General features: G+C 43.0%; 1 protein-coding gene across 20 annotated transcripts in view; it reads right to left on the reverse strand.

Annotated features, from left to right (window-relative positions):
- Positions 1–448: 448 nt before the first annotated feature.
- Positions 449–19,862, reverse strand: part of KAT6B (lysine acetyltransferase 6B) — a 204,874-nt gene continuing 185,460 nt past the window's right edge. For all 20 annotated transcript variants that reach the window (XM_074001742.1, XM_074001739.1, XM_015456142.4 and 17 more), the window contains 5 exons: positions 12,623–12,854; positions 12,159–12,318; positions 11,195–11,563; positions 7,878–8,169; positions 449–4,259 (listed from right to left, as the gene is read on the reverse strand). In XM_074001742.1, the coding sequence (XP_073857843.1) occupies positions 1,708–4,259; positions 7,878–8,169; positions 11,195–11,563; positions 12,159–12,318; positions 12,623–12,854 (3,605 nt within the window). In that variant the 3' untranslated portion in view covers positions 449–1,707. The remainder of the gene's footprint in view (positions 4,260–7,877; positions 8,170–11,194; positions 11,564–12,158; positions 12,319–12,622; positions 12,855–19,862) is intronic.

The following is a 19,862-nucleotide window of genomic DNA, read 5'->3' on the forward strand; positions in this document are numbered from 1 at the left end:
AAAAAGGAAGTTTGCGACCCTGGTGCGAGGCTCGGAGGGTGTTTCTACAGACGGTGCGAGTGAGGCAGCTGGATATTTGTGCGGGATCTCTTTGCAAATGAAGATCAAAGTCCAAAAGAAAAAAACAATTTCACTTTATTTTAAAGACAATGATTGGCATACAGAAGGTATGCACTCGCATAAAATAAACTTTCATGAAAAGCATTAAAATCCATTATAAATTAATTTATTAAATAGGTATTTGGTATATGTGATGGTTTTATTAGATATTACTCTTATTTATTGCCAACCCCTCCCCCAAAGTCAAAACAAATCAGAAAATCCCGTAACTCCAATTTACACTAAATAATTTATTTTCCCAAAATGTGTATGTGTTCTGAGGCGTGACACATGATACAGTTCCATTGGTCATTCTCTATCAATCATAATATGACAGGACACAAGAGGCTAAAAATGGCTCATCATAATTTATTTTATGTTAAAATGTACAGCTTTTTTTTGTTTGTTTTTTCTTTTTTTGAAGTGACTGACTAAAAAGAGAACAGATAAATACAAGAGTGTCGCTGGCTCCTATTTTATACAAGGATTACGCCTCTCCTGCTTGGCCCTTACTGTCACCCTGTACAGGTACAAAGGCTACAAAAAAGGAAGCAATATAAACAGACACAAATAACTTTTTTGCTTTTTTACATGCGATTTGTAAGCTTAGTTTGAGCTATTCACAAGCTACTTTTCTATTTTTCCTTAAAAAATAACTCCAATATTTTATAAAGATAGAAAAATCTACAGATGGAATGAAAATGTAAAGTTAGAGGCATTTCCATAAAATAGCAACTTTACACCAAATTCACTATTTTTTTTTAAATCCTGCCAAGTATTTGGACATATATGAAATGTTTCAAAACCTGACAGATAAACACTGAGATATGCTTCATTCAATAAACAGAAGTCTGCATTTATAAAACAGAAAGCTGCCTTTTTTCCCCAAAGAAATCTGTCACCAAAATGGAAAAGGGTCTCAACTTTACACCAAACATTTAGCAATAAAACCCTTTTGACTAACCAAATGGGAATAGCTTTTATAGCTCTTTACAGTTTTATAATTAACAAAAATATAGTTTTTTTTTAAAACCCTCAAATTAGGGCACCCTAATCAAGGCAAAAAACTTAAGAAATGGCTTACTGTTAGCACAACACTTGTACAGTACTACAAAATGCACTGTCACTAACAAAGACATTAGCGGCATGCTGAAGTGTCACCTTAAACAAAATATACAATAACTGAAATGCTAAAGGCATTTACATGGAGTGGACAGGGAAGGAAAAAAAAAGCTCTAGGTTCAGTATTAAAACAGATAATTTGGGGGGGCTTGATATCCACATTGTTTAACAGAAGCAGGCACAACAAGTGGCTGCCTCCATATTGTAGTCCAAAGAGAGGCCTTCCTTTGCAGAGAATTTTATATAAAAGTAACAGAAATGAAGGTACCAAAAAAAAAAAAAGGAAAAGGAAAAAAAGAAAAACAACTCGTATAAGGCTTTCTGCTGCATACAGCTTTTTTTTTTTTTTTTTTTTAAATAAATGGTGCCAACAAATGTTTTTGCATTCACACCAATTGCTGGTTTTGAAATCGTACTCTTCAAAGGTATTTGTGCAGATCGATCCAATAGTGATACCCCGTAGGTGTTGTGGACTGCCCACGTTGTCTACCTTCTCATGTAGGAGCCATTGAGAGACTGTTTGGACATGCCTGTGTTCATGTAGCCGTGATGTCCAGGGGCCGTGTACATCATGTTACCGTGGGGGGGGGTCTGCATTGGCTGCTGGGCATATGGCTGGGTGCCCATCATGCCCATCTGCATCTGCATAGGGTATTGGGGCGTTTGATTCATATAGCCATGATTGCTGTGGTAGCCACTGTTCATCATTGGCTGGGACATGCTGTACCCATTCATGGCATTGAGAGTGTTCATGTTCATGTTCACAGAGTTGACATTGTAGGCTGGGGCTGGCATCAGGTTCACACTCATGTTCATGCCTCTTTGCATCGTTAAAGTCCGTGCAGGACCCTGCATGGCTACAGTCTGGGAGCGCCCATAGATTTGTGACTGATGGGTGGCAGCGGCTGGTGACAGAGACGCTGACTTGGTTCTCATGGAGACGTGGCCCTTGCTGGCAATCTGGGTTTGCAGTCTTTGGCTGTGAGATATGCCAATATTTGATGCAGCCATGTTTCGTTGCAAAAGAGGCGGCGGCAGATTCATTGGAGGAGGAGTCAGGTTGGGGGGTGGGGTCATGGTAGCTTGTGCTTGGGGTCCCCCAGGGACGGAGTGTGGAGACTGAGAAAGCTGAACAAGCCCTGTGTTACTTAATGGTGTGGACAAAGAGGCACTGTTTGCATAGGAAGTCACAGCAGCGGAATGGCTGTAAGGCAATGAATGATCAATAAGTGTATTAGTTAACTGCTGCAGTTTGGCAAGGCTGAAGGTGGCTGACGGCTGTGGGTAATGCCCAGCCCCAAAATCACTCTGACCCATTCGCTCGTATAAGCCAATGTTGGCGTTGCCCGTCTCGGGGATTTCAGCCAGCTGCATGGGTGGGGTGAAGTTAGCAGCCATGCTGCACTGAGCCAGCTGCTGGCTGCTGCTCGGAGGCCTCTCCACCACACAGCCTTGAGGAGACTTGACACTGCAGGTCGGAGGGGAGCTGATGCTGGTTTGCTGCAGCATGCTGCAGCTCCCGCTGATGTTGGACATCTGCTGGGTGACAGCACAGCTGCTCTGTGTCAGACTGCTGGAGGTGAGGTTGCTATAGGAGCAGCTGTTCTGTGAAGAGCCATTTCCACAGATGCTGCCTCCCATAGTAGAATCGTAGCTGCTTGGGTTTTCGTAGTTCTCAGTTGTGCTCTCGATACTGCCCAGGTCACTAAATCCACTGTCTACGACTTGCTGTGAATGATCTGAAACTGATGGGACATCCATCATGGGACTGGTTTCCATGTTCTGCAGAGATGGCACTGAGATGGCACTTTGATCTGGGCTGATTTGGGCATAGCTGTTTTCCAAAGCAGGGACACTTGGGCTATTGACAGAACGTACGGACTGGCCAGGATGGGAGTGGACGGATGAAACCGGGCTACTGTGGTCTGACTGTTGGCAATCGTCCAGAGTGGTGGCAATCTGTGGACTTTGGTCTGCACGGGTGTAGTTCTGTAGGCTTCTACAGGCCTCTTGAGTCTCGGCACAATCCTGAAAGGTGTCGTCCTGTTCACTGCTCTCCTGGGTCAAAGACTGAACTGCCTGGACGGTCTCAGAGTCGATTTCCATGGTTGCTGGGTTTCCCTCTTTGAACTCTGTATCGACTTCTTTGCTGTTCTTTTGGTCCTGCTTCTGTGCCTGTTCTCCTGGGGGTGGCTCCTCGTCAGATTCGGGTACGGCTTCAGGGTCCCCAGCAAGCTCCTTGGGCTCACTGTTACAAGAGGCTGTCAGGTCGACACCACAGTCCATTAAGACCTCTGGGTTCGAGTGACTAGGCTGCACATTAAGGTCTAAAAAAGCCTCCTGGTTTTCCAGTACTTCTTTAAAGCTTTCTCTGGGCAGCTCTTCCTTCTCCACTTCGGCAGACTCCATGTGGCTGTCATCCTCGTCATCGGCATCATGGTCCTCGTTGTGAGATGGCTCTTCGTCCTCTTCCTCCTCCTCTTCATGATCATCCAAACGTGCAGAGTCTTCTTTTTCCGGGGAGATTTCTGGTTCCTCTTTTTCTTGGCTTTTAGCACCATCTGGATCTTTTTCTACATTTCCTCCTTCTTCTTCTTCTTCTTCTTCCCCTTCCTCTTCTTCCTCTTCTTCCTCCTCCTCCTCTTCTTCCTCAGGTTTGATGAGATCATCTTCTGGTTTTTCACCTGGTGATGTATTTGGACTTACAGGGGCACATGTTTCTTGCCTTCTGTTTTCCTCTTGAGGCAGCAGGGCTTCCCCAGCTTCCTTGGCCTCCTCCTCAATGCTGATGGGAGTGGGGCTGGTTTTTCCTTCTGAAGTCTCCTTCTGTTCTTCCACTGTTACCTGCTCATCAGGCTCCAGGGGTGTTTCTGGTGGGGTGTACAAATTCAGTTTAAATCCGGTCTTCCTCTCTTTGTTTTGCCTCCACTTAGACAGACCACGCTTTGTTCCTTTTGGCCACGCTTGTTTGCACTTTAGAGGTTCGGGATTGTCTTTACTGCCTTCTTTCAAGTTACTCGAATCATCATTCATATTGTCTTAGTGAAGAGACAAAAAGGGGAAGGAAGAAAAACAGTCTTAGAAAGCATAACCATGGGCAACTTGAATTCATTCCTCTAAATTAATTAGCAAACACTGCTTTCAATTTGGCATGTTAAGAGTTGATGGTAAAGACATAATCAAGGCTAATGTGTAATAATATTGTGGTATAAACCAAGTAAATAACCTAGGCCTGGGAAAGTAACATATTGGGAACACATGGATATAGGCAATGCTAATGTGCTTATTTGAGTTTAATGAACAAGACATTCTCTGATGCAAAAACCTAGAGTTCCACAGTGTAAAAAAAAAATCAATTTGAACATTTACAAATTAGGACATACAGGGGAAAGGAATTAATGCTAGCTTATATACAAATCATTACTGTCCTCGAAAAATGACTAGAAGCCTTAACTCTCATATCTACCTAGAGAAAGTAAACCTCTGTGGACATTTATAGGATGTAAATGTTCTTGGATGACATGATTTATTTACTTTGATTTGAATGTGCTCTCTGGCATAAAAATAAGCTGTATACCTCTGAAACAAATCATAAATAACTAAATACCCAAAACAAATGCACTTGTCATCATCATTTTTAGGATCATCATTTTTGCATGATACAAACTACAATGTAATTACTAGCAAATTCCTGAACATTTAAAATACAGGTATTCTTTTTATCACTAATTCTGTCCACATTGAATTCTGGATCAGCATGTTGCTGATGTAAGGTTTGAACATTAAAGACAATCAGAAACAAACCATAATTGTGAAGTTCATTTCAGTTCAGGTGACCTTATTTTTACTGAACCTATATGCACATGTGAATATAGATGTAAACATGTACATATTTATATAAGCAGATGGATAACTACATACATATTAATAAATATATAAATAAATATATGTATAAAGCACCCAAGTATTCTTACGATCTTTAGATTACACTAATCTTCTAGAATCAGTGGTCAATTTAAAGGAAAAGCTTTATATAGAACAATAGTTTTATTAGAAACTCTGGAGAATAAAAATAAGATGTCACAATCATCATAAAACAGATATCCCTTCTGCCAGAAGAGAGTGAGTTCTAGTCCAACCGGTGAACAGCAGAGTAAGCACTGGCTGATTTAGGTAATAAAAGGATTATAGAAAAACTTACCTGCAAGTATTACTTTCAAACTGACCAGCTGAAAAGAACACATATATGATGCAGAATGGTTCCTTGAGAAGTGCCCAGTACCATGCCCGAGTTAAGAGTCATCTCAGGACATTTCTATTCACAATGGCAGGTAATAGCCATGCCAGTGCCCCCGGATTCCACATTCTTTTTATTTTTGAGACGGAGTCTTGCTCTGTCACCCAGGCTGGAGTGCAGTGGCATGATCTCGGTTCACTGCAACCTCTGTCTCCCAGGTTCAAGCGATTCCCCTGCCTCAGCCTCCCAAGTAGCTGGGACTACAGGCATGCATCACCACGCCTGGCTAATTTTTTTGTCCTTTTAGTAGAGATGGGGTTTCACCATGTTGGCCAGGCTGGTCTTGAACTCCTGACTTTAGGTGATTTGCCTGCCTCAGCCACCCAAAGTGCTGGGATTACAGGCATGAGCCACCATGCCTGGCTGGATTCCATATTCTTATTCTACATGCTACTGGACCTACCAGCTTTTGTTGGAACAACTTCCAAAATCAGAAGATGAGTTTTCTGACAATTATTCTTAAGAAAGAAGGACATCCTGAAAGGAGTCAGGCATAATACGAGAAGACAGCCAAGAAGGGGAAACAAAGCTCATTCTCACACACAAAATGATTGCTCATCGCAGTTTGTTGTGGTTTGTATGTTGATTTGTTTAAAGAAAAAAAAAAAAAAAAACCCCAAAGAATAAGGCTTGGTTTCTCTATACCCAGAGTAAGAAGTCATTCCTTCAGCAAAAATATGTATGCAGGAATAGCATTTCTGTGAACTAAGAACGTCAAGAAGATGCTTGTTCTTAAAACTGTGGCTTTTCAAAAGCTAGAGTGATCCTGTGGTTCCCAGGAAAATGAGATTGCCTGTTCCCCAGATTAGAGTAAGTTCTGAACAGAGTCATCTCGGCCAGAGAATAGAGACAGTATGCCATAAACCCTCATGAGTCAGCTGGGAGCACACGTTCTCAACCTGACAGCAAGGATAGGTGTTTTATTTTTTTATTTTTATTTTTATTTTTATTTTTTTTTGAGACGGAGTCTTGCTCTGTCACCCAAGCTGGAGTGCAGTGGCTGGATCTCGGCTCACTGCAAGCTCCACCTCCCGGGTTCACGCCATTCTCCTGCCTCAGCCTCCCGAGTAGCTGGGACTACAGGCGTCCACCACCTCGCCCGGCTAGTTTTTTGTATTTTTTTAGTAGAGACGGGGTTTCACCATGTTAGCCAGGATGGTCTCGATCTCCTGACCTTGTGATCCGCCCGTCTCGGCCTCCCAAAGTGCTGGGATTACAGGCTTGAGCCACCGCGCCCGGCAGGATAGGTGTTTTAAATACAGCAGGAAAGACGATTCACTGGTGTTCAGTATATTTTTTAGAGGATGGGGTACAGGTGTCCCTGTCAACTTAAAAAGGAAGGTTGTCCCTGTCAACTTATATCAGTTTACTGATTTCTATATTATACAATATTATCAAAGCTAATCTTGATGTGTGGGTAAATTTAGATGATTTTTTTTTTTTTTTTTTTTTTTTTTTTTTTTTTTTGAGAAAGGGTCTCATTTTGTCACTCAGGCTGGAGTGCAATGGCATGATCATGGCTCATCCTGAGCTCACGTGATCCTCCCATCTCAGCCTCCCAAGTAGCTGGGACTATAGGCACACATCACCACTCCTGACTACTTTTTGTATCTTTTGTAGAGATGGGGTTTTGTCATGTTGCTCAGGCTGGTCTCAAACTCCTGGGCTCAAGTGATCCACCTGCCTCAGCCTCCAAAAGTGCTGAGACTACAGGTGCACACCACTACACCTGATTAATTTTTCTATTTCTTGTAGAGATGGGGCTTTGCCATGTTGCCTAGGTTAGTCTCAAACTCCTGGGCTCAGGTGATCCACCTGCCTCAGCCTCCCAAAGTGCTGGGATTACAGGTGTGAGCCATCATGCTCAGCTTAGTTTAGATGAATCTTTATAGTAGTATATACTAAGACACCGCTGATTATAAGATGTACTATTGATTCACTAATATTTGTTTTCCAGGAAAAAAAACGATTCCATTCAATGCTCACATTGATAATAATATATACCTTGATTTCAGAAATACTAAATGTGGGAAAAAAAGTACATATTAGAATCAAAGAAATGTAATGTGTTTCTTACCAACAGACTTAAAAGTTTTGGGGGATAAGCCAATTTCTGGTAAGTAAGATGAACCCACCTAGAAGAATGTTCTGGCCTTAGAAGTTGTTTAACATAAAATCCAATTCCAGGAAGAAGGGACAGAAGCTTGTAAGGATGGGAAAGGGCAGATGGGCACTTGCTCCAGGTGCATCAGCACCACTTCCCAGGTACCTCTGGGCATCACGCCAGAGGCCTGCTCTTTGGCACCCAGTCAGATACAGACATTCTCAAGGGTAAGGTTTTTATCATTCCTCTACTTACTTCTACAAGGGTCAGCATTCTTAAAGCAATGATTGTCTTTTCCTTCCTCTTCCTCTGTTTGTCTTTTCTTCCCAGGCTGATGTTGGAATGCTTTTCTCAAGACTGGCTTCCTGCCATCTTCCTCCACTTCAATCTCGCAGGTAGGCTCCAGCTGTGGCATTGGCCTCTCTTCATCTGAGTTGTCGAAGGGCTCATTCAGTACTTCTGTCGTCTCTGAAATGGTCTCTGTTGTTACACTGCTGTTGATCCTCCTGCGTTTACGACCCCTTTTCTTCTTTAGTACAAAAGGCCTCTGAAATTAATTCCAAACATAACACATAAGAGCTCATGAGAAATTAAACGGTTGAGTCGACATGCAGTGGACGTGTACTGAACACGTGTCTGAGAATCTTACACGTAGAGACTTCTGTAATGCCTTTGTACTTAACCTTCCATTTGATGTTTAACATCCCTCTCGGGCTCCAACTACACAGGCAAGTGTTTTCCAAATAAAACAGTTGTTTACTCAAGCAGATGCTTTGAGAGGGAACATCCTAGCAGCTTGACGGGAGATTTTAAAAACTAAGCTTTGCTTTTCTAGTATATATTTTCCAAGTGGTACTTGCTGGCTTCAGTACTCCTCACATCACAGACATTTAAGGTCATCACAGACTCTAATGTCTTTATAAATGGTGCCGTAATTAACTAGCCACAGGGTTAACACATTTAATACTTGATAACTCTTGAAGGAGCACCCACTATATGGACAGCACTGGGAAATATGATACAAGACCAACCTACTTGTTCTTATTCCACAGGACTTCAGGAACTATGAAAATGAAAGGAAAGGTACTTGAAGAAAGGATTACTGTTTATAATGTTAACAGAGTCAAGTACTGGTGGCTGCTGAGATGTAAGCAACTGATAACCTGGCAAAATATTTTAATAGAAGGCATCTAAAAACGTTAAAGACCTGCCAGATGTCTTATTTGTATGACATAAAAATATTTTTTCTTTTATTTTTCTTTTTTGTAGAGACAGGGTTTTGCCATGTCGCCTAGGCTGGTCTTGAACTCCTGAGCTCAAGTGGTCCACCCGCCTTGGCCTCCCAAAGGGCTGGGATTATAGGCGTGAGCCACCGCACCTGGCCTAAAAATATTTTTTCTGTTTGCACTAAACGTTGGCATAAATGACTCTCCATAATTGTAATTATAAAATATTTTCCCCCGAGCAAAAAAGTTTTTAATGACACAAAATTCAAAGAGGAATAGCAGGTAGATTTGCTGCTAAGATGTAATTGTTGCCCCCCAGATTATTGAAAATACACTGCAAAGAAGGGTTCAATATGCTTGGTTAAAAGCTAACCTCCAGGTAAACTGTACTCAAGAATTATTATTATTATTATTTTTAAAATATTTATTTATTTATTTATTTTTTATTTTATTTTATTTTATTTTTTTTTTTGAGACGGAGTCTCGCTCTGTCGCCCAGGCTGGAGTGCAGTGGCCGGATCTCAGCTCACTGCAAGCTCCGCCTCCCGGGTTTACGCCATTCTCCTGCCTCAGCCTCCCGAGTAGCTGGGACTACAGGCACCCGCCACCGCGCCCGGTTAGTTTTTTGTATTTTTTAGTAGAGACGGGGTTTCATCGTGTTAGCCAGGATGGTCTCGATCTCCTGACCTCGTGATCCGCCCGTCTCGGCCTCCCAAAGTGCTGGGATTACAGGCTTGAGCCACCGCGCCCGGCCTATTTATTTTTTATAGAGAGTCTTGCTTTGTTGCCCAGGCTGGTCTTGAACTCCTGAGCTCAAGTGATCCTCCTGCCTCAGCTTCCCAAAGCATGGAGATTATAGGCGTGAGCCACTGTGTCTGGCCTCCAAGTATTCTTGTGTCTTACTTTTGTAATGCTCTGAATGCTCACTGAAGCACACACACAGCCGGTTAATCATATTCCGTAATTTAACATTTACGGTTATTATTCCCCCAGTCTGCCTGTCCTCTTTAATCCACGAGGGAATTTTCCCTAATATGAAGGAAGCAAAGGTAGAGAACTCGTTTTCTTCAGGTTGAGTCCAGTTCAGATCATGCCTTGGATGATTCTTGTTTTTGATAGTTTTAGAACAAGTTTCTTTTATTATATATACAACACATGAATACACACTCCTCCTAAGAAATGGAAACATTATTCTTAAGCCTGACGTCTACTTTGTGGGATGTTCCTTTCTACCACCTCCCCATGGAGACCCTTCCAGAAGACTGCCAAGCCTAGAAGAGCGCTGAGCTGGGAGTTAGAACAGCAAGTTCCCTAACAGATGCCATATCGGATGGCCTTGGGCAGAGCCTTAAGCTTGTATTGTGATATCTCTATCAGTCTTGGCTGAACTAACAATATTGGCTCTCCTCTATGTCCCAGATAGATACGGAAGACAAAGATATCAGATCTGGGTGAGCAGTTACCTAAAAACAATGTCAATTCTTTACTTTCTGTACCATTGAAGATGATATGGTCTATCTAGAGACACCACTGGACTACTAAGATCTGAGGAGATTCAGTAATGCTTTCTAACAATTCTGTGCCAAGAACAAGAGAAAGAAACAGCATAAAGAGCACTGGGCTTGGAGTCTTTTGGTTTTGTTTTGTTTTGAGACAGAGTTTCGCTCTTGTTGCCCAGGCTGGAGTGCAATGGTGCCATCTCGGCTTACTGCAACCTCTGCCTCCCTGGGTTCTCCTGCCTCAGCCTCCTGAGTAGCTGGAATTACAGGTGCGTGCTACCATGCCTGGCTAACTTTTTGTATTTTTAGCAGAGACGGGGTTTCACCACATTAGCCAGGCTGGTCTTGATCTTCTGACCTCAGGTGATCCGCCCGCCTTGCCCTCCCAAAGTGCTAGGATTACAGGCGTGAGCCACTGCGCCCGGCCCAGGCTTGGAGTCTTGAGCACGCATTTGGTTCTGTTTCCATCTCTAATGAGTCATATGACCTTAGAGAAGTCTCCTGGCCTCTAGGTCTTGGAGGGTGGTTTAAGTGCTCTCTGGGGCCCCTTTCTGTTCCCATAAACCTCAGTTACTCTACTCCTGCAGACCAGCAGGTGGCAGTGACTACTAGACTACAAGGCTGGCCTGTCCCTGGTTTCCTGTCACAGTGCTAACAAACCTCAAAAAGTAAACATAATCATGACTGTGAGATAAACGATTATGACATATGATCAGCAGGACTGGGTACACACACATAAACTACGACTAAAGAACAGAGAGTGAAATACTAATAGAGAGAATGTCTGCAATGACAAATAAGATTTGATGGAAGGTGACTCAGATAGAAAATCTAAACAGACACCGACCTTTCTCTTTATGGCAACTGACTGTGGTTTCGTCAATCTCGGGGGAGAGCTTTGAATATTTTCTTCTTCTTCTTCTTCTTCCTCTTCTTCTTCCTCTTCTTCCTCCTCTTCGTCCTCTTCCTCCTCCTCCTCTTCCTCCTCGTCCTCCTCCTCCTCGTCCTCCTCCTCCTCCTCTTCTTCTTCACTGCTCTCTTTAGAGAGCTCCAGCAGCTGCCCTCGCTCCCCTGTGACTGGCCGGCTCTCCGGGGAATGCAAATATTTATTTTTCGATTGTACTTTTGCAGGTGATTGCCTACTGTTAGCTCTAGTTGACAGGACTTCTTGTTCCTCCTTCTCCCAGCAGCTAGCTTGTTCCATTAGCCGCTCAGCCTAAGTGGGGAGGGTAAAAATGGTGGCCAGTGAGAGGGCAGTTACACAGCCAGAGCCTCTGAGGATCAATGGCAAAGTGTCTCTAAGTCGGTTCTGATCAGGACAGCCAGCCGGCCAAGCACATTCCAGCTGCATCATCTCAGGAACCTTTTGCATCAGTTAGGATAACAAATCAAAGAAGATTGGGTTTCATGGGATATTTAGCAGTATTAATGATGCAGCGAATTGATTTGAGTCCTTTATCACTACATTACATGCTCACTGGCATGGAGCACTTTAACCAAGTTCATAAACACAAAGAATCGATTGACACTGCAGCCTTGGAGCTCAGCACCGAATTTGATCTGATTACATGCTCTCAGTAGTGAAAAATGCTGCTTTGTAATCAATGATAAATGTTTCATTTTTCATACTCAATTCAATAAAATTATCATGTCTTACCATGAAACCTCAGTTAGGATAAATTAGTGCCATATCATTTCACATGCTATCTCTACATAACCAAGCTTTTGACAACGATCTTAATGACTTTCTTAGCTTAAGAATGCTACAAGATTGAGGTTACACAACTTAGGATGATAAAGACAATCATTACCTCTTTCTCAGCTTCTCGCTCTTCTTCAGACACTGCAGCATTAGAAATTAAAATTGGGGTCCACCTCAGACTGTCTGGATCAAGTTCATTGGCTCTGGAACAGGTTTTCAGCTTTTCCATGTGGCTCAGTATCAACTTTTCCCGTCTAATGATGACAAATCTGTAATGTGATAAGGCAGAACAAGATGTAATCACAAGCTGAAATTTCACTTCAGCTTCACATACGGACATATGCTAGCACTAACGTTATCTGGGTTAGGAAAAATCAGAAAGCACCTCAACGAGAGGGTATAGAACACTGGAATCCAACCGGCAAAAAAGTGTCATTTCATGTATTATTTTTAGGAGAAAAGGTTTGTTAATACTGTTAGGGAACCTCGATCTCTAACTGGAATGAATGCACGTATCTCCAGGGACCCTTTCTGGTGTGGGATGCCTGAGCCACGGAGCTGCCCAGGACTCACCTGCCATCTCTCTTGTCGATCATGTGGAGGTGCTGCAGAGTGGTGGCAATGTCATGTGGGCACATGCCCGTCGCTCTGCTAATTGCTTTGATGCTGATGTGCCTCTCATGGTGGTGGTAGAGATACTCTAAGATGACGCTCTTCCAATATGCCAGGTAGGAGAGACGGCCCAGATCGGAGAGAGGCTTTTCAGGAGACCCTGCTTGGCCTTCTCTTCTAGAAAGCAAATAGCCTAGGGCAGAAAAAATAAAGGGGCATTCCTCACTTTGGCATTCCCAGAGCTTAGAACAGGAGCCACCAGAAGTAATATGAGTAGCGACAAGGTAAAAACATCACACCAGAGAAGTGCATTCACTTTAAGAATGTAGCCTCTTCCCAGTTATAGTGATTTGATCTCTGTGAAGTTTATGCTCCTGAACCTTTGACAGTGGCACTCTAAGTCAATTTACGCAGCTAGCAGCAGCATTCCAAACACATATTGTGGCATATTTCACAAAGACTAAAAGCGATGGCTGAAGACATTACTCCTGGTGAGTCTCAACATCTAAGTCTCTTACAGCTTTAGATTCTTCCAAAAACGAAATGTCAGGCACTTACTCAGAAATCCTGTCAAGGGACCACCCCAAACATTAATGGGCAAGTTGTTTTCCACAGGAAGGACCTAATGACCCTTTGACAGCTGGGTCTTAATAAAAAGAGAACGATCTCTGTTGACTCAAGAGTCTATATTGCTTGTTACATTTAACTAGCAGGTTGATCTGAAGCTTTGTTTTAGGACTAATAAAAGAATGTCTTTCAAGTCAACTGCTGCGACTCACATCAGCTCCACTAGCTCGATTTTCACCTCTTTCATAGAAATTAATTTACAATCCAATCCCAGAACATTGCTCCTACAAATTAAGACAAAACAAAACAAACTCCTTAAAACAACCTATTGCATGTATGCTCAGAAAATCCCCCAGCATCTTAAGCTTTTGAACGCATTTTACAGCATTACTGTGAAGGTTCCTTGGCAAAGGAACTTTAAAAATGAAAAAAAAAAAAAAAAGAAGAAAAAAAAAGAAAAAGAAAAAAAAGAAACCAGCCCTTTAAATCCACTTGAAGGTAATGAATGAAAGCTGGCAGCTGTCTCGGTAATTAAGAGCCACTTATGGAGTAGAAAAGAAATGCTATAAACTAATGATGTCTACCTTGCTCTAATTATCTATTTCAACAGCCTCACCTTCATGAACTTCCTAAGTTTAAACAAACATCAACCACATACAGTAGGTGGCAGCAATGACAAAATCATACTGCTCCGTAAACCACCCAAATCTTCAGCATTTTTCTTCTTTATCTACATTTCCAAAATGGCTGCATTCTCAAGAATTTTCTCAATTTTAGGGTTATTTTTTGTTAAAGAAGAAATCAATGCCTCTGATGCATTTTCCTGCCTCTCAAAATCACTGCAAATACAGTAATGCAGATATATAAAACAAGCATCCAGCCTGAACCCTCGAAGGATATAATCACAGCATTTTGCATTTTGATGGCTTTAATCTGAATGCCATTATAAAGAATGGGCGTAAATTTAACTTCAGGTTTTGCTAAGGTCTTTTGACTTACTTGTCTCTTTAACCCATGTTTAAGTGCAAAGTATTTGACTGAATGCGAACAAACACCACAACATTTTACAGTGAAACCACTGTCTACATGTAATTTGGCAGCAGGCTGGGGCTTTCAATAGCAGTGTGTCAGGAATGCTAACACAGTGATGGCCACTGTGCCGAAGCCAGACCACACTGTGTCCTGTCAACACGGAGAAGAGCTGTCTCTGTGTCGCCAGAGTACGAAGGGGGCCCACACCTCAGAATACAGATGATTGGCACATCCGTCACCTGCCTCCAAAGTGCTTGGTACATGCTGAGAAATGTACTCAGGTGGCCGGGGGGGGCGGGGGTCCCAGCTTTGTACTCCTGGGGGGTGAGAACCATAGAGCCGTGGATATGGAACTATCCCCTTTTGTCCATGAGATCCCACAATTAAAAGTCCCCTGCAGTGAGTGTGAAAGTCCCCAGGTCCTCTACTGGTTCTTATTTGAATCCAGCAGTCAAGGACAGAAGGCCCCACTCCTCTCAATCTTGCAGAAAGAATTCTGTACAACCAAAGTGTTCATACCAAAGTGGTATGTGCCCCCCCATACCTTATGTCCCCCACTACGATGGGCCAGCTTACCCAGAAGCACATGTGTTCCTTTGTTCTGTCTCCCCGCTACAGTCCCTAATCTGGAAGGCAGCAGCAGCCAGCATCAGGAAAAGCCACGCTTTCCGCAGCTGTTCGTGCTTTCACACCCTGAAGTGGCGCAGACACACCCTGTCAGGGCCTGAGCCTAAATGGGTTAGGCCACTCAAACTAGCAGGCAACTTGGGGTCCATGGGGAGCATTTAGGCATAAACCTTTTTGCACCTGCTACTCCTACCATGTTAAGTGGCTGTCTCCTGGGACACTCCCTTGGACACAGACTTCAGGCTATGAGTGATAGTCACGGAAGAGTCCTGGGGAGGTGGCAACAGGGTGATGAGCCCTGATGGGCGTGGGTACACTGACAGCCCAGTGGTCTTTTTCAGCAAACACCCTTGCATGGTGCTTGCAAAGGCCAGGAGAAAGCAGGGAGTGGCCAACACCTGCCAGGAGGCCATGCTTCCCTGGGTGCTGGAAAGAAGACAACTGCAAACCCAAGCTCCAGCCACAGCACAGCAGGCGGGTGTGCAGGGATGACGTGCACCAACACTGCAGACTGCCCAAGGCGACTACCCGAAGGGACCACTGCATGGTTTGCAGTGGGTTTTTCCCTCTCCTCTCTGACTCATGAGACCCTCAAGGAACTAACAATAGCAGCAACCGGCACTTACGCCAGGAGCCATTTGGAAGTCCACAAAGTCTCCTCATGTAAGAGAAAATAGAATCCATCAAAACGATCAAAATGAACAAAGATACATTTCTGATTCCTTACTAGTTAAGTGAACTCACTTGTAATATGTTAAACTGCAGAGCTTAGAAGAAAAGTGTGTGTCATGTCCACTCCACTGGTGCGCTTGGTGGATGTAGGACAGAATTCCATTTGAACGTGCAGCAGCACTTCCTCTCAGAAGGCTGCAGCTGGTGGCACTTCACTACTCTGACCCTCATAACATGCGATGTTTTAAAAAAGGAATTTCTTGCCACCTTTTATTTCTTTGTACTTTTATTTTTTTGAGACAGAGGCTTGGTCTGTTGCCCAGGCTGGAGTGCAATGGTGCAATTTGGGCTCACAGCAACCTCCACTTCCCAGGTTCAAGCGATTCTCCTGCCTCAGCCACCAGGCCTGGCTAATTTTTGCATTTTTAGTAGAGACAGGGTTTCACCGTGTTGGCTAGGCTGGTCTTGAACTCCTGACCTCAATCCCTCAAGTGGTGGGATTACAGGTGTGAGCCACTGTGCCTGGCCTCTATTTTCTCTAGGCTCTTCACAACATAATTACAATATAGCTTATTTAAAGAATAATTTTTGGTAAGAACATTTTACTTATTGAGTAATCATAGAGATGTGGTGGTTTAAGTTACAGCTCTTAAATTTAACTTACCAAAAGGATTCCAAATAATTGATCTAAGATGCAGGGAAATAAAAAGCACTTATCTTGGCCAGGTGCGGTGGCTCACGCCTGTAATCCCAGCACTTTGGGAGGCTGAGGCGGGCAGATCACCTGAGGTCAGGAGTTCGAGACCAGCCTGACCAACATGGAGAAACCCTGTCTCTACTAAAAACACAAAATTAGCCAGGCATGGTGGCACATGCCTGTAATCCCAGCTACTCAGGAGGCTGAGGCAGGTGAATCACTTGAACCCGGGAGGCGGAGGTTGCAGTGAGCCGAGATCACGCCATTGCACTCCAGCCTGGGCAACAAGAGTGAAACTCCGTCTCAAAAAAAAAAAAAGGCACTTATCTTGGAAGCTGGTGTATTATCCTGAAGCATCTGAAACAAGTACAATACACCCCTGACGAACAGATTCCCATGGTGCTTTAACACTTCTCCTTAACTCGGGATACTTTCAATCAGAAAACCTCAGCTCTCCCTGGAGAAACCTGGCTGTTTCAGATGGAAAACAAAGTGATGTTTGGAGGACAAATCCCAGTAGCTGCAGTATAATTAATCGCTGGTGAAATTATTCCCTTGAACTTGTCTGTGAGCCAGAGGTGCTGGTGAACAGCACCTACACTGTGAGTGGGAGCCTTGTAATTGAAAACGGGGTAGCCCATAAACCCCTCATCCACATCAACTATCTTGATCATAGCAAAAGCTGGCTTCCTCTTTTGCTTTACTGGAATTACTTATCCTGGGGAAAGTGACATCTGAGTTGCAGTATACAGGCCACATAATCAATTCAAAAGATTATCAAGATGTCTGCTTAAAGGGAAAGGAAGAACAGTGCAACTTCTGTCTATAAAAAGTAAGCATTTCTAAGCTGTACTGCATGGAACCCAAGTGTGCCTCACCTCTGTTAAGGCTGAACTACTTGTAGTAAGACAATCAAATCTCATGTTAACTAGCCCTGATTCCCTGGAGTTTGAAACAGTTAACTTTCCCCCAGGGGGAGAAAATCAAAGTGGTAGAGAGTTACCTCATGTAGACGGATCTATTAGGATAAGGAAGGAACTATCTAGACAAGGTCAAGATTTGTTTTTGCAGACCCAAATTCCCAAATTAAATTTAATTCCCAGCATAATAACTGTAATGTTAACGTTCACTGAAAATGAAAATTCCTTCCCTTTAAACTAGTGGTATTCAAGGGTGTAAATGGACCATAGTAGAATCATGTTCTCAGGCAAGGGCATGGATAGGGACAGGGATCTCCCCTGACAGGGGCAGACACCCTCACCCCTGCACACCTCCATCTTCCACTACCTGGGACCAAACCATATGAACCTCCTCAAACACCAAAGTGTAAACTTTGGCAACCTACTCACTCCCAACTTCCATCTGTCTGGATTATGTGAGTTTGGGGTCACCAGCTGCTTTTAGGGGATGATAATCTTTGAGGATTACACACTTTTCATCAGACACCTGTTTAGTTCAGCAAATCCTGCTGAAAGGTCTGTATCAGTCGACAGCACTGGGTTTGCAAGCCTGGGAACAGACACCAGGCCAGGGATTTATGGCAGCTTTTGAGCACAGGAAATCTGATGACTCTAACCAAGTTATCTCATGCTTGGAGATGGCAATTCACTGGTCTGTACGCTCATCTGTTCCTGGTTTCTGGTGCAGAGCAGCACTGTGACCAAGTGGATGAATGGCATGTTATCAGTTTAAATAATGATAAATGAACCTGACAGCCTATTTATATCTCCTCGTTTAAATTTTGTGGTGATTTTGCAATTAGTGCAGAGGAAGCTGAACCTTAGTCCTCACAGCATTTTAAGAGAACAGCCGTGCTCTAAATGACCTGTGACCTGCCTGATATCTTACTGCTGTCCACTTATTAAAAGATACAGGTGCCTCCTTGGCAAAGATGGAAATTTTGAATTTTTCAGATATTTTACATTTTAAGAGATTGGTGTTGAAACTGTGGAAGTTTAAGAACTCTCTCCTGTAAGTCCTATGGGCATGACGTCATTATATAAGAACTTGAATAAATGCTGCTTATCAAGATCTCAGTGTGGAGACCTGTGGCATCAACATCACCTGACAACTTGCTAGAACTTTAAATTCTCAGAACCTATCTCAGACCTGCTGAATCAGAATCTTTGGTGGGGAGAGGCAGAGCCCAGCATCTGTGCTTTCAGAAATCCCCCAAGTGATTCTGATGTACCCAAGTTTGAAAACCACTGCTAGAAACCTGCTCTGAAGCTGCTGGCTTTGATGAGGGTGTGGCCACTGAAGAGAGTATGTATGACTGAAGAGTCTCAAATAGGTGAGACCTCACTCAGCTCCTTGGATGGCAGATAACTGGAGAATGGACTCGCCAAAGCCCCACCAAACTGAAATTTGGCTAGAGGTCACTGAGTTGCCAAATCGCTTTGTGCAGACGTTCTATGCCTCTGCTTAACAGCACGGACTCCGGTTCAGTAGGTCTGGGGTGCGGCTTGAGATTCTGCACGTCTAACAACTTCCTGTGGCATGGACCACACTTGAATAGCAATGGTTTATACTTTAAATCGGTGGTTTTCAAACGCTTTGGTCTCAGGACTCAAAGAGCTTTTGCTTATAAGGGCTCTATCTATTGATTTTACTGAGAAATTTGACAAATATTAATTTATTTAAAAGATAACAATAAACCCATTATGTAACATTTTTTAAATGAAAAAATACCCTACACTTTCTAAAATATAAATAAAATTTATAGTGAATAAGAGTGGCATTAGTTCACGTTTTGCAAATTTCTTTAACTTCTCTGGCTTAAGAGAAGCCAGTCAGAGTCTCTCTTTCTCCCTTTTTCTCTATTTTGTTCTTTCTTTTTCTTTTTCAAGAAGACAGGGTCTCCCCATGTTGCCCAGGCTGGTCTCAAACTCCCAGGCTCAAGCGATCCTCCCACCTCAGTCTCCCAAAGTGCTGGGATTACAGGCGTGAGCCACCACACCCGGCTTGCTAGATTTCATAGATTGCTTTGGTATTGAATCTGTTGTGATACCACAGGTCATGACATTCTGGAAAACTCTTCTGTATACTCATGAAAAAATGAAAGGAAAAAGGAAAAAGAGTATCCTAGTACTACTAGGAAAATAGTTATGACGTTGTAGACTCACTGAACCATACTTTGAGACCATGTACATTAAACAAAGATGAGAATTTTTTGAAGTTGGGCAACAGGGCACTGGTATTTAAAAACAATATGTCATATATTGCATACAACATGACAGATCGTGAGAGGCTCTATGGGTGGGTGAACAGCATGGGCTCTGGAGCCAGACTGCCCAGAATGGAATCTGGGGTCTACCATGTACCAGCTGTGTGACCTGGGGGATTTTATTTAACCTCTCTGTGCTTCAGATCTCTCATCCATATGATGTGAATAATAATTGTACCTAACTCTTACAGTTCTGGTAAGGATTGAGTTAATATGAAGCATGCAGAACAGTGCTTGACACATTACAGTAATCCTAATAAGTGTTAGCTATGATTATTATTCAACATATTGAATGAATCAACTCTCAAGGTGATCATTTGGGTAACTAAATATCCTTAAGGTAGGGGAAATAAATAAAATTTGGACAGAAGGAAAGCAAC

Source organism: Macaca fascicularis, chromosome 9 (assembly GCF_037993035.2).
Source record: "Macaca fascicularis isolate 582-1 chromosome 9, T2T-MFA8v1.1".
Lineage (NCBI taxonomy): Eukaryota > Metazoa > Chordata > Mammalia > Primates > Cercopithecidae > Macaca > Macaca fascicularis.